General features: G+C 43.0%; 1 protein-coding gene across 4 annotated transcripts in view; it reads right to left on the reverse strand.

Moving 5' to 3' along the window:
* Positions 1-387: 387 nt before the first annotated feature.
* DUS3L (dihydrouridine synthase 3 like) overlaps positions 388-14,787 on the reverse strand; it is a 218,283-nt gene continuing 203,883 nt past the window's right edge. For all 4 annotated transcript variants that reach the window (XM_069211606.1, XM_069211603.1, XM_069211605.1 and 1 more), the window contains exon 14: positions 388-531. In XM_069211606.1, coding sequence (XP_069067707.1) covers positions 459-531 — 73 coding nt within the window. In that variant the 3' untranslated portion in view covers positions 388-458. The remainder of the gene's footprint in view (positions 532-14,787) is intronic.

Consider the following 14,787-nt stretch of genomic DNA (forward strand, 5'->3'; position numbering starts at 1 on the left):
GACGGATTTAACCCAGATCTGTGACTGGGTGTGAGTTTTTGACAATGTTTAGAATTTCGTCCATCATCTTTTTGTGTTGCTAGAATGATTACACATTCTACAAGTTCTATACGTACAAACCTATATAGGTCCAGAACATGGGGACCAACAATGCCTAAAAGTATATTAGCAAATTTGCTTCCATACTGAAGCATTTTGTGGTAGAATGTTGGGAAACCAACAAGGTCTCTGAAATGCCATCCTACAGACAAACAGATTTTCAGGTATTCTATCACGCACACCTGCTAGCCTTCTAGTATTCTCCTACCCCTATTGCACCCAAACCCACAACAAGATAAATGTTTAATACAGGACTCAATGTAGCAACAAGAGGGAATACACAGTCCATTAAAATAATAACATTTTATTTAAAGGAAATCACAGCAGCACCTAAAAGAGTAAACAAAATATGTAGTTTTCTATTTATAGGAGTTGGCCTTATGTTTAGGAAGGAAGGTGAAGTTTTGAGGTACGGGTCCCAGCAACATTTCACTGCAAAAAAGAAGAAAACAAAAATAAAACATTTATCATGTTGAAAAGTCAATCAGTCAGACAAGTTTTCTATATTATAAAATGCAAGAGTAATGGATCAACAATAACATTTACTTTTATAAGTCTGTCTCCCATATGACCTCTTGCTCTTCAGTTTCATATATTTATAGAGCTCCAATATTTTTCCTATAAATGTGAAAGGCATGCTCTTTCCGCATTTGCCCTAATCACACAGAAAACAATCCACAGACAGACCACCGACAGGTCCAAGAGAAAATTAAGGACTCTCTTAACATTAGATATTAGACATAATGTTGGGTGGCAATGTTCTAAATTGAAACATGAACTACATTGCTATGGAACCTTTAGAAATAATTATTACAAAGATTGAAAGACAATACAGGGATTTTAAGTGTAGATGCATAAGTCAATGCATTAAGACCCTTGGAAATAAGACATTCCAGTACAATACGCAAAATCAAAAATAGGTAAAGTTCCAAATGAGAAGCAAAATAAAAAAAATAAAAAAATAAAGAAATCAGGCAGCATTCCTAGTAGAATCGAAAAAGGTCTCATAAGAGTTATGGCTCACCCCTAAAACTGAGGGTTTGTATAGGAAATCTTCTCATAGACTAACACTGAAAGTGCAGATTTATTGTGATGTGAGCAAAAGAATAGCAATTTTGGCAAATCTGAGTATTAGCATAAAGAGTGCCATGCAGCTTTACCACCTGAGCACAATCCCACTACATGAATATTTATTTAGCTTATTCAATGCTAATGTCATCCGGAGTGTCAGAACAAACTAGTTTCAAAACATCCCTAACTATTGTGAAATAATGCAATATCACATGCAGGTAGAATAGCCTGAAGGAAAGTTGCATTACTGAACCCATACTAGACAGTCTACTTATAGAACAGCGTAATTCAGAAATAAACAAACATGACCTGCTCTAATACGTGCAGCGGAAATAAAGAGTAAATGTGATATCTATTTAGAACGAAATGGTACTGAGACCCCGTTAGCATAAGCCAAGAAAATGCACTTTATTTGGTCATATGAAAATCAGTTCAAAGGCAATAGCATCATGTCAATGTACACATGCGAATGTGAGTGTGGATTACTATTCTGCACATAATTAATGATGTGCAATTATGATTAATGCGCAAAAGATCAGACCAGAATCTAACTTTGTCATCAGGGGATGTTTCAATAAAGGACTTGAAGTTCACTTTGTGCAACAACAGTCAGACTCTTCCCCTACAACTCGTTTATGTCACTAAGTTCTCAGTGGTTTGTACTGTATTAGCTGCTCTACACCGAATTTGTTTGGTTCAGTGTCAGTAGTAGCTAAACCTGCGTAAACAGTGTGATAAAAGCATTCCAGTGCGTAACACAGTGCTTGTACATACTACCAAAGCAAAGATATTACATCAATTCACTTTTATGTTCTTAGGGTATGGTCAGTGATGTTTCAAGATAAATATTGTCTACCAGATGCATCCATAATTGGTCCATAGCTAAACTCTTAATAAGGAAAAATTGAAGATACACTAGTCATGATGTAATGACCAGCACGATTCAATTCTGCAGTCACAGAAAAATGCTTAATGTTACAAGTGAGTGTGCCCAAACTCTGAATCCTCAGTGGAGGCACTGTACAATAACAGAAGGGTGGGAGAAACTATGACCTTCCAGCTGCCACAGATAAATTGTTAGACGGGTGAAACCCTGAAGGAGCAGGGCGAAAAGGAACTAATCCATGGGGAAATCCAAGCATAATTGTTCCAGACGCATGTATGCTTATTGTGTATACATATGAGTGAGAGACTATATATATATGGAAAATGTCACTTACCCAGTGTACATCTGTTCGTAGCATGTTCCGCTGCAAATTCACATGCTATGCACAGGTCCTGCAATCTAGTGTTGGGCTCTGAGTGTTACAAGTTGTTTTTCGCCGAAGAAGTCTTTTCGAGTCACGGGACTGAGTGACTCCTTTTCGGCTCCATTGCACATGGGCATTGATTCCATCTTAGATTGTTTTCCCGCAGAGGGTAAGGTAGGAGTGATAGAGTGTAAAGAAAGATGTCCATGCAATGGAATAGAGATGTATATACACATGTACAAATTTAAATGTAACAAACTGTTACAGGCTCCTGGGGAGGAGGGAGGGCACCTGTGAATCTGCAGCGGAACATGCCACGAACAGATGTACACTGGGTAAGTGCCATTTTCCGTTCGATGGCATGTGTAGCTGCAGATACACATGCTATGCATAGACTACAAAGCAGTTCTTCTCCCATAAGCGGTGGTCAGCCTGTAGGAGTTGAAGTTGTTTGAAATAGTGTTCTTAGTACAGCCTGTCCTACTGTGGCTTGTTGTTTTGCTAACACATCTACACAGTAATGCTTGGTAAAGGTATGGGGTGTTGACCAAGTGGCTGCTTTACAGATTTCAGTCATTGGTATATTTCCTAGAAATGCCATTGTTGCTCCTTTTTTCCTAGTGGAATGTGCTTTTGGTGTTATTAACAGCTGTCTTTTTAGCCTTTAGGTAACAAGTTTGGATACATTTTACTATCCATCTGGCTATGCCTTGTTTTGATATAGGATTACCAGTATGGGGTTTTTGGAATGCGACAAAAAACTTTTTAGTCTTTTTGAATGATTTTGTTCTGTCAATGTAATACATTAAAGCTCTTTTAATATCTAATATATGTAGTGCTCTCTCTGCCACTCAGTCTGGCTGTAGGAAGACTGGAAGTTCCACTGTTTGATTTAAATGAAACGGTGAGATGACTTTAGGTAGGAATTTAGGGTTTGTGCGAAGTACTACCTTATGTTTGTGTACTTGTATAAAGGGTTGTTCAATAGTGAATGCTTGTATTTCACTAACTCTTCATAATGAAGTGATTGCCACTAGGAATGCTACTTTCCATGTTAGGAATTGAATTTGACAGGAGTGCATGGGTTCAAAGGGTGGACCCATGAGTAGTGTGAGTACGATATTAAGATTCCATGAAGGTACTGGTGGCGTTCTTGGAGGTATGATACGTTTTAGACCCTCCATGAAAGCTTGATGACAGGCACTCTAAATAGAGATTTGTTTTGTATATTTTGCGAATAAGCAGAAATTGCTGTGAGATGTATTTTAATGGATGAAAAAAGCTAAATTTGCTTTTTGTAGATGGAGTAAATAACCTACAATATCTTGTATGGTTTCGTCTACGGTTGTGTTTGGCTTGGCAGTAGAAAACAAATCTTTTCCATTTGTTTGCATAACACTGCCTGGAGGTAGGTTTTCTTGCTTGTTTAATCACTTCCATACATTCTGGTGGAAGATGTAGATATCCAAACTCTAAGATTTCAGGAGCCAGATTGAGTATTGCTGGATTGGGGTGCCTGATCTGTTGTTTGTTTTGTGTCAACAGGTCCGGCCTGTTTGGAAGTTTGATGTGTGGTACTAGTGACAGGCCTAGCAATGTGGTGTACCATGGTTGACGTGCCCACGTTGGTGCTATAAGTAGGAGTTTGAGTTTGTGTTGACCAGAAACGGAATGAGCGGGAGAGGGGGAAAAGTGTAAGCAAATATCCCTGACCAGTTGATCCATAGAGCACTGCCCTTGGATCAAGGGTGTGGGTACCTGGACGCGAAGTTTTGGCATTTTGCGTTGTGGTTGGTGGCAAACAGATCTATGTCTGGTGTTCCCCACTGGCGAAAGTATTTGTGAAGCACTTGAGGGTGAATTTCCCACTCGCGTGTTTGTTGATGATCTCGGCTGAGGCCGTCTGCTAATTGATTGTGAATCACTGTAATATATTGAGCTACCAGATGTATGCTGTTGTGAATTGCCCAATGCCAAATGTTTTGTGCTAGAAGGCAAAGTTGTGGTGAGTGGGTTCCTCCTTGTTTGTTTAAGTAGTACATTGTTGTCATATTGTCTGTTCTGAGAAGAATGTGTTTGTGAACATGAAGAGGTTGAAAAGCTCTTAGTGCTAGGGATACTGCTAGCAGTTCTAAGTGATTTATGTGAAGTTGTTTTTGTTTGTTGTCCCATTGTACCTGAATGTTGTGATTGTTGAGATGTGCTCCCCATCCAATCATTGATGTATCTGTTGTAAGAATGGCGTGAGGCACATGGTCTTGAAATGGCCGCCCTTTATTTAAATTTGTGAGATTCCACCACTGAAGCAATATGTGTGTTTGGCGGTCTATCAACACTAGATCTTGAAGATGACCATGTGCCTGCGACCACTGTTTTGCAAGGCACTGTTGTAAGGGCCACATGCTTAATCTTGCGTTTGGGACAAGGGCGATGCATGATGCCATCATGCCCAACAGTTTCATGACAAATTTGACAGTGTACTGTTAGTTTGGCTGGATTTTTGGCAATATGCTGTGGAACGATTGCACCCTTTGTGGACTTGGGCTTGCAAGTGCTCTTTGGGTGTTTAATGTGGCTCCTAAATACTGCTGAATTTGTGCTGGTTGTAGGTGCGATTTTTGGTAATTTATTGAGAACCCTAGTGTGTGTAGGGCATTTATTACATAACGTGTATGATGTTGGCACTGTTTTTGAGAGTTGGCTTTTATTAGCCAGTCGTCGAGATATGGAAAGACATGTATATGTTGTCTCCTTATGTATGCTGCGACTACGGCAATGCATTTTGTAAATACTCTGGGAGCTGTTGTTATACCGAAAGGTAACACTTTGAACTGGTAATGTTTTCCTTGTATTACAAATCTGAGATATTTTCTGTAAGCTGGATGGATTGGTATGTGAAAAAACATCTTTTAGATCCAGTTTTGCCATAAAATCTTGCTGTTGTAGCAGTGGGACAACATCCTGTAGTGTTACCATGTGAAAGTGTTCTGATCGGATGTAGAGATTGAGAGTCCTGAGATCTAATATCGGTCTCAATGTTTTGTCCTTTTTGGGAATGAGGAAATACAGGGAGTAAACCCCTGTTCCTTTCTGATGATGTGGCACAAGTTCTATGGCTTGTTTGAGTAATAGTGCCTGTACTTCTGTCTGCAACATTGAAATGTGTTGAGATGGAAGTTTGTGCGTTTTTGGGGGAATGTCTGGAGGAGTTTGAGTGAACTCTATGCAGTAACCATGTTGGATAATGGATAACACCCAATTGTCTGTTGTGATGGGAAACCAGTGGGTGTGGAACTTTTGCAGTCTTCCTCCCACAGGGGAAATGTGGTGAGGGAAGATGGTGGTAAAGTCACTGTTTGGTATGAGTGGGTTGCTTTGAGGGCTGGTATTTTCCTCTAGATCTGGGAAATTGTCCTCTGTAGGTTCCCCGAAACCCCCCTGTCTGGTATGGTGTCTGGTAAGAGGGTTTGGCTTGTGAGGTAGATGGCTCAGATGGTTGAGGTCTAAAACCTCCCCTATATTGAGGCTTTTGAAATTAGCCTCTATGTTGGGATGAATAAAAGCGCCCCCCATAGCTTTGGCAGTGTCAGCGTCTTTTTTCATTTTGTCAATGGCTGTATCAACTTGTGTGCCGAATAGTTGTTGCTCGTTAAAAGGCAGGATGAGGACAGCCTGCTGGATTTCAGGTTTAAATCCTGATGACCTAAGCCATGCATGTCGCCTAATGGTGACAGCCGTATAGATACTTCTTGCGGTTGTATCTGCGGAGTCTAACACTGACCTGATCTGGTTGTTTGTGATTGCTTGTCCCTCTTCTACTATCTGCTGGGCTCTTTTCTGTTGGTCCTTGGGGATATGCAGAATAATGTATTTCATCTCATCCCTGTGAGCCCTGTCATAGCTTGCCATTAGGGCCTGCGAATTGGCTATACGCCATTGATTAGCTGCCTGTGATGCCACCCTTTTACCTGCAGCATCAAATTTCTTACTTTCCGTATCTGGAGGGAGGTGCGTCCCCAGAGGACTGGGAGTTAGCCCTTTTCCTTGCTGCGTTGACCACTACAGAATCTGGGGGTAGCTGTTGCGTAATAAAAATTGGGTCTGAGGGTGGTGGATTATATTTCTTTTCTACCCTTGGAGTTATAGCTCTTGCCTTAACTGGTTCCTGGAAGATTTGCTGTGCATGTTTTAACATGCCAGGAAGCATGAGTAGACTCTGGTAGGTGGCATGAGTTGAGGACAATGTGTTAAATAAGAAGCCATCCTCACGAGGTTTGGTGTGCATGGCCACGTTGTGAAATGCCGCTGTCCAGGCTAGAACCTATGTATATGAGGTGCTATCCTCAGGGGGTGATGGCTTTGATGGATAGCACTCTGGACAATTATCTGAAACTGGATCATCATAGAGGTCCCATGGATCAGAGTCATCTTGTTGTGATTGTACAGTGTGTGATGGAGACTGTGCAGTGGGGGTAGCAGGCAGGGAGACAGTTAGGTGAGGAGAATGAGGAGGAGACTGGTGAGGTGAAAACTGAAGAGGCGGAGATTTTTCTCTTGGTTTTGGCAGTTTAGCCGGTGGCTGATCAGTGTCCAAACGTTCTTGGAAGGCCAGTTTACTCTTTGTTCTTAGAGAAGGTGCAGCGAGGATTCTGTCAGTATCTTAATGGATTTGTATTCTGGCCTGTTTCTCATCAAAATCCTCCATTTGTGTCAATTCCTCAGCAAATCTATGGCTTTCTTTTAATTGCTTTGAAAGTCCATGCTTCTCAGTATATGTATGCTTTTTCGGCTCGGAAGCCGGCTTTTTCGGTATCGAAGGGCCTGAAGTACTTGTTGGCCTCGGCTCAGAGAGTGACTTTCGGGGCTTCCACTCGATGGGTCGGTGTTTTATAAATTCAGAGCCTGTGTCTCGGCTCCAGTCCAAAGGCTTTGTTGTTGGCGTGGCCTTTCTCTGTGCCAAAGATGTTGCTTGGTCACTGGTAGTTTTCTTACAGATGGAGCCATGGCCTTCTGGCAGTGGCGTCCCAGAGGCCTTGTATTTGGGCTTGGATTGGGTTGGGGCAAGCGTACTCACGTGCTGGCCCGCTGTTTTTGGTTGGTCGATGTCAGACTCTTGTTCGTAATCGGACCCCCGAACGGAGACGGCGGTGTGGATCATTTCCTCTTCTGCGACGAGGTGTTCGGTGCTTCTGGATGCCATCTCTAACGTTCGCGCTCTTCGGTCTCTCAGTCTTTTTCGAGCGGAAGGATCTACAGGCCTCGCAGGTATGAGCTTGATGATCCGGAGATAAACACAGGTTACAAACCAGATGTTGGTCCGGGTAGGGATGCGTGGCACCAAGGGCAGAATCTAAACGGGGTCCGGTCCATGAGGCTTCGACAATACTTTTGGTCGGCCCGACCAGGCCCAAGTTGGGCGCGGGTGCCCCGAAGGGCAAGTACAAATCTGTACCCGCCGGTACCGAGATGTCGATGATGGATGATACTCGATCGAAAACAATACAGACGAATTTAGAGAGTTTGTAATATTTTTCTGACTCGAACAACCGGAGTGAAAAGAAACACGTCCAAACCCGATGGCGGAAAGAAAACAATCTAAGATGAAGTCGATGCCCATGCGCAATGGAGTCAAAAAGGAGGAGTCACTCGGTCCCGTGACTCGAAAAGACTTCTTCGAAGAAAAACAACTTGTAACATTCCGAGCCCAACACTAGATGGCAGGACCTGTACATAGCATGTGTATCTGCAGCTACACATGCCATTGAACATATATATATATATATGTATATATATATATATATATGAAAAATGGCACTTACCCAGTGTACATCTGTTCGTGGCATTAGTCGCTGCAGATTCACATGCTGTGTACATCCCGCCATCTGGTGTTGGGCTCGGAGTGTTACAAGTTGTTTTTCTTCGAAGAAGTCTTTTTTCGAGTCACGAGACGAGGGACTCCTCCCATTTTGACTCCATTGCGCATGGGCGTCGACTCCATCTTAGATTGTTTTCCCCGCAGAGGGTGAGGTAGGAGTTGTGTATGCTAGTAATAGTGCCCATGCAATGGAGTGAATACGTATGTACATAATGAAGTTTAAAGTAATATATTTACAAATGTTCAAGATCAACTTCTAAACGGCTACAGGCTCCCGGGGAGGCGGGTGGGCGCATGTGAATCTGCAGCGACTAATGCCACGAACAGATGTACACTGGGTAAGTGACATTTTCCGTTCGATGCCATGTGTAGCTGCAGATACACATGCTGTGCATAGACTAGTAATCAGTTATCTCCCCAAAAGCGGTGGTTCAGCCTGTAGGAGTTGAAGTTGTTTGAAATAATGTTCGTAGTACAGCTTGACCTACTGTGGCTTGTTGTGCCGTTAACACATCTACACAGTAGTGTTTGGTAAATGTATGAGGCGTAGACCATGTTGCTGCCTTACATATTTCGTTCATTGGAATATTTCCTAGAAAGGCCATGGTAGCACCTTTTTTTCTGGTTGAGTGTGCCTTTGGTGTAATAGGCAGCTCTCTCTTTGCTTTAAGATAGCAGGTTTGAATACACTTAACTATCCATCTAGCAATGCCTTGTTTAGAAATTGGATTACCTGTATGAGGTTTTTGGAAAGCAACAAATAATTGTTTTGTTTTTCGAATTAGTTTTGTTCTGTCAATGTAGTACATTAGTGCTCTTTTGATGTCTAATGTATGCAGTGCTCTTTCAGCTACAGAATCTGGCTGTGGTTAGAACACTGGTAATTCTACCGTTTGATTCAAGTGGAACAGTGAGATCACTTTTGGTAAAAATTTTGGATTTGTCCGTAGAATTACTTTATGTTTGTGTATTTGAATAAATGGTTCTTGTATGGTAAATGCTTGAATTTCACTCACTCTTCTTAGAGATGTGATGGCAATCAAAAATGCAACTTTCCATGTTAAGTATTGCATTTCACAAGAGTGCATGGGCTCAAAAGGTGGACCCATGAGTCGTGTTAAGACAATGTTGAGGTTCCATGAAGGAACTGGTGGTGTTCGTGGTGGTATAATTCTCTTTAGGCCTTCCATAAATGCTTTTATGACTGGTATCCTAAATAATGAAGTTGAGTGCGTAATTTGCAGGTAGGCTGAAATTGCGGTCAGATGTATCTTTATTGAAGAGAAAGCTAGCTTTGACTTTTGCAATTGTAGTAAGTATCCTACTATATCTTTGGCAGATGCTGTTAAGGGTTGAATTTGATTATTAAGGCAGTAATAAACAAATATTTTCCACTTATTTGCATAGCAGTGTCTAGTGGTAGGTTTCCTAGCTTGTCTTATGACCTCCATACATTCTTGTGTGAGGTCTAAGTGTCCGAATTCTAGGATCTCAGGAGCCAAATTGCTAGATTCAGCGATGCTGGATTTGGGTGTCTGATCTGTTGTTTGTGTTGTGTTAACAGATCTGGTCTGTTTGGTAGTTTGACATGAGGTACTACTGAGAGGTCTAGTAGTGTTGTGTACCAAGGTTGTCTTGCCCATGTCGGTGCTATTAGTATGAGTTTGAGTTTGTTTTGACTCAATTTGTTTACTAGATATGGAAAGAGTGGGAGAGGGGGAAAAGCGTAAGCAAATATCCCTGACCAGCTCATCCATAACGCATTGCCCTGAGACTGATCTTGTGGGTACCTGGATGCGAAGTTTTGGCATTTTGCGTTTTTCTTTGTTGCAAATAGATCTATTTGTGGTGTTCCCCACATTTGAAAGTAAGTGTTTAGTATTTGGGGATGAATCTCCCATTCGTGGATCTGTTGGTGATCCCGAGAGAGATTGTCCGCTAACTGGTTCTGAATTCTTGGAATAAATTGTGCTATTAGGCGAATGTGGTTGTGAATCGCCCAATGCCATATTTTCTGTGTTAGGAGACACAACTGTGTAGAGTGTGTGCCTCCCTGTTTTTTTAGGTAATACATTGTTGTCATGTTGTCTGTTTTGACAAGAATGTGTTTGTGGCTTATTATGGGTTGGAATGCTTTGAGCGCTAGAAATACCGCTAACAGTTCTAAGTGATTTATGTGAAATGCTGTATGTCCCATTGTCCTTGGATGCTGTGTTGATTGAGGTGTGCTCCCCACCCTATCATGGAAGCATCTGTTGTTAATACGTATTGTGGCACTGGGTCTTGGAAAGGCCGCCCTTGGCTTAAATTTATACTGTTCCACCATTGAAGCGAGATGCATGTTTGGCGGTCTATCAACACCAGATCTAGAAGCTGACCCTGTGCTTGTGACCATTGTGATGCTAGGCACTGTTGTAAGGGCCGCATGTGCAACCTTGCGTTTGGGACAATGGCTATGCATGAAGACATCATGCCTAGTAGTTTCATCACTAGTTTGACTTGTATCTTTTGATTTGGATACATGGTGTGTATCACATTGTGAAATGTGTGAACTCTTTGTGGACTTGGAGTGGCAATCCCTTTTGCTGTGTTGATTGTTGCTCCTAAGTATTGCTGTGTTTGACACAGCAGAAGGTGTGACTTTGTGTAGTTGATTGAGAAACCTAGTTTGTGGAGGATTTCTATGACATATTTTGTGTGTTGTGAACACCGTCTTAGCGTGTTGGTTTTGATTAACCAATCGTCTAGGTACGGGAACACATGTATTTGCTGCCTTCTGATATGTGCAGCTACTACTGCTAAGCATTTTGTAAAAACTCTTGGTGCAGTTGTTATTCCGAATGGCAACACTTTGAATTGGTTATGTATCCATTGGAATACAAACCTTAGGTACTTTCTGTGTGAAGGATGTATTGGTATATGGAAATATGCATCCTTTAGGTCTAGTGTTGTCATGCAGTCTTGTTGTTTGAGCAGTGGGATTACGTCTTGTAATGTAACCATGTGAAAGTGATCTGATTTGATGTAGGTATTTAATGTTCTGAGATCTAGTATAGGTCTCAGACTCTTGTCTTTTTGGGGTATCAAAAGGTACAGGGAGTAAACTCCTGTGTTTATTTGTTGTTTTGGTACTAATTCTATTGCTTCTTTTTGTAGCAATGCCTGAACTTCTAGTCCTAGAAGATCTATATGTTGTTTTGACATATTGTGTGTTTTCGGTAGGATGTTTGGAGGGAATTTGAGAAATTCTATGCAATAACCATGCTGGATAATTGCTAAGACCCAAGTGTCTGTTGTTATTTCCTCCCAATGTTTGTAAAACTTGGTTAGTCTCCCCCCCACAGGTGTTATGTGTTGGGGATTTGTGACCTTGAAGTCACTGCTTGTTTGGAGGAGTTTTGGGACTTTCCTCTATTCCTTTGAAATTGTCCCCCTCTATATTGTCCCCGAAAACCTCCCCGCTAATACTGGCTCTGGTAAGTGGGCTTTGTTTGTGAGGTTGTGGCTTCTATGGTTTGCCCTCGAAATTGTGTCTTTCGAAATGTGCCTCTGCTCTGTGGGGAGTAGAGTGCGCCCATGGCTTTGGCCGTGTCAGTGTCTTTCTTAAGTTTTTCGATCGCAGTGTCCACCTCTGGCCCAAACAACTGCTGTCCGTTGAATGGCATATTCAGCACAGCTTGCTATATCTCTGGTTTAAATCCTGATGTAAGCAGCCATGCATGTCTCCTTATTGTTACTGCGGTGTTGACAGTTCTAGCAGCTGTGTCTGCAGCATCCATTGATGACCGTATCTGATTATTGGAGATACCCTGTCCTTCTTCTACTACTTGCTGCGCTCTTTTTTGGAACTCCTTGGGTAAGTGTTCAATAAGGTGTTGCATCTCATCCCAATGGGCCCTATCATATCTGGCTAGCAAAGCTTGCGAATTTGCAATACGCCACTGGTTTGCTGCCTGTGCCGCCACCCTTTTGCCTGCAGCATCGAATTTTCGACTTTCTTTATCTGGAGGTGGTGCATCTCCTGAAGTATGAGAGTTGGCTCTTTTGCGCGCTGCTCCCACTACAACAGAGTCTGGTGTTAGCTGTTGTGTAATGTACACTGGGTCTGTTGGTGGCGGTTTATATTTTTTATCTACTCTTGGAGTAATGGCTCTCCCTTTAACAGGCTCCTCAAACACTTGTTTGGAGTGTTTTAGCATTCCGGGTAGCATAGGAAGACTCTGATATTGGCTGTGTGTGGACGACAGTGTATTAAAAAGAAAGTCGTCTTCAATGGGCTCTGAATGAAGGCTGACATTATGAAATGCTGCTGCTCTTGACACCACCTGTGCGTAGCCTGTACTATCCTCTGGTGGCGATGGTTTAGCTGGATAGCATTCTGGACTATTATCTGACACTGGTGCGTCATAAAGGTCCCATGCGTCAGGGTCATCGTGACTCATTCCTGTATGAGTTGGGGACTGCACCATTGGTGGAGTGGCTACCGGTGATGGTTGCGGAGAGTGATGTGGGGATGGTGGCGGTGTTACTTGTTTAGCCACCTTTGCGTGTGGCTGTTTGTCCTTGTCTTGGAAGGCAAGCTTGCATTTCATTTTGACTGGAGGAAGAGTGCTGATCTTCCCTGTATCTTTTTGAATAAAGAGCCGTCTTTGTGTGTGATCTGGCTCTATTGCCTGTAATTCCTGTCCAAATCTATGTGTCTTCATTTGTGTGGACAGTCCTTGTTCCTCAGTGTAGGAACTTGTTTTCGGTTCCGAGGCTGGATATTTCGGTACCGAAACCTTTTCGGCTGCTTTTTTCGGCTCCGACGAAACCTTTTTTTACTTTCGGCGTCGTGCTCTCTCGGTTTCGACCCGTTTCGGTGCCGCTGTCTCGGTGCCGAATGTTCTCTGAGCCACTATCTCGGGCCCGAAATTGCTGTGTGCCGGTATCTCGACCGGAGTCTGATGACTTCGACACCAGCTCGCCCTTTTTCGGTGCCGTTGAACGGTTACCTACTTTTCGGGTTAAGCCGTGGCCTGTTGGCGGTGGCGTCCCCTGGGCTTTAGCGCTTTTCTCGTGAGTTCTTGGTTTTGACGTCTTACTCACGGTTTTAGGCGTTTCCTCGGGATCGATCTCCTCAGAGTCCGACTCCTGGGTGGAGAATGTTTCTTCCTCCTCCTCGAAACGCTCTTGTCCTGTTGGCGCCGACGCCATTTGCAGTCTTCTTGCTCTTCGGTCCCTGAGTGTCTTCCTGGACCGAAACGCTCGACAGGCCTCACAAGTATCCTCCTTGTGTTCTGGTGACAAACACAAGTTACAGACCAGATGTTGATCTGTCTATGGATACTTGTTATGGCATTTTGGACAGAAGCGGAATGGGGTCCGTTCCATCAGCCTTGAAGAGACACGTGGCCGGGCCGACCAGGCCCCGACGGGGATGGAATAAAACCCCGAAGGGCCACCGGAGCTCTTCTTAATTTGGTGTCGATCTGTTGTAACTAACCCGATACCGAACGCAAACAATACAGACGATTTTTCCGAGATTCTAACTAACTTTCCGACCCGAAACACGGAGAGAAAAGGAACACTTCCGAACCCGATGGCGGAAAAAAAACAATCTAAGATGGAGTCGACGCCCATGCGCAATGGAGTCGAAATGGGAGGAGTCCCTCGGTCTCGTGACTCGAAAAAAGACTTCTTCGAAGAAAAACAACTTGTAACACTCCGAGCCCAACACCAGATGGCGGGATGTGCACAGCATGTGTATCTGCAGCTACACATACCATCGAACATATGGAAAATGTCACTTACCCAGTGTACATCTGTTCGTGGCATTAGTCGCTGCAGATTCACATGCTGTGCATAGTCCGCCGTCTGGTGTTGGGTCGGAGTGTTACAAGTTGTTTTTCTTCGAAGAAGTCTTTTCGAGTCACGAGACCGAGGGACTCCTCCTACTTTGGTTCCATTGCGCATGGGCGTCGACTCCATGTTAGATTGTTTTTCCCGCAGAGGGTGAGGTAGGAGTTGTGTATGTTATTAATAGTGCCCATGCAATGGAATGAATAAGTATGTACAAAATTAAGGTTAAAGTAATATATTTACAAATGTACAAATGTTGAAGATTACTTCCAAACGGCTACAGGCTCCCGGGGAGGCGGGTGGGCGCATGTCAATTTGCAGCGACTAATGCCACGAACAGATGTACACTGGGTAAGTGACATTTTCCGTTCGGTGGCATGTGTAGCTGCAGATACACATGCTGTGCATAGACTAGTAAGCAGTTATCTCCCCAAAAGCGGTGGTTCAGCCTGTAGGAGTGGAAGTAGTTTGAAATAAAGTTCTTAGTACAGCTTGACCTACTGTGGCTTGTTGTGCAGATAACACGTCTACACAGTAGTGCTTAGTAAATGTGTGAGGCGTAGACCATGTTGCTGCCTTACATATTTTGTTCATTGGAATATTTCCTAGAAAGGCCATGGTAGCACCTTTATTTCTGGTTGAGTGTGCCTT

Source organism: Pleurodeles waltl, chromosome 10, assembly GCF_031143425.1.
Source record: "Pleurodeles waltl isolate 20211129_DDA chromosome 10, aPleWal1.hap1.20221129, whole genome shotgun sequence".
Taxonomy (NCBI): Eukaryota; Metazoa; Chordata; class Amphibia; order Caudata; family Salamandridae; genus Pleurodeles; species Pleurodeles waltl.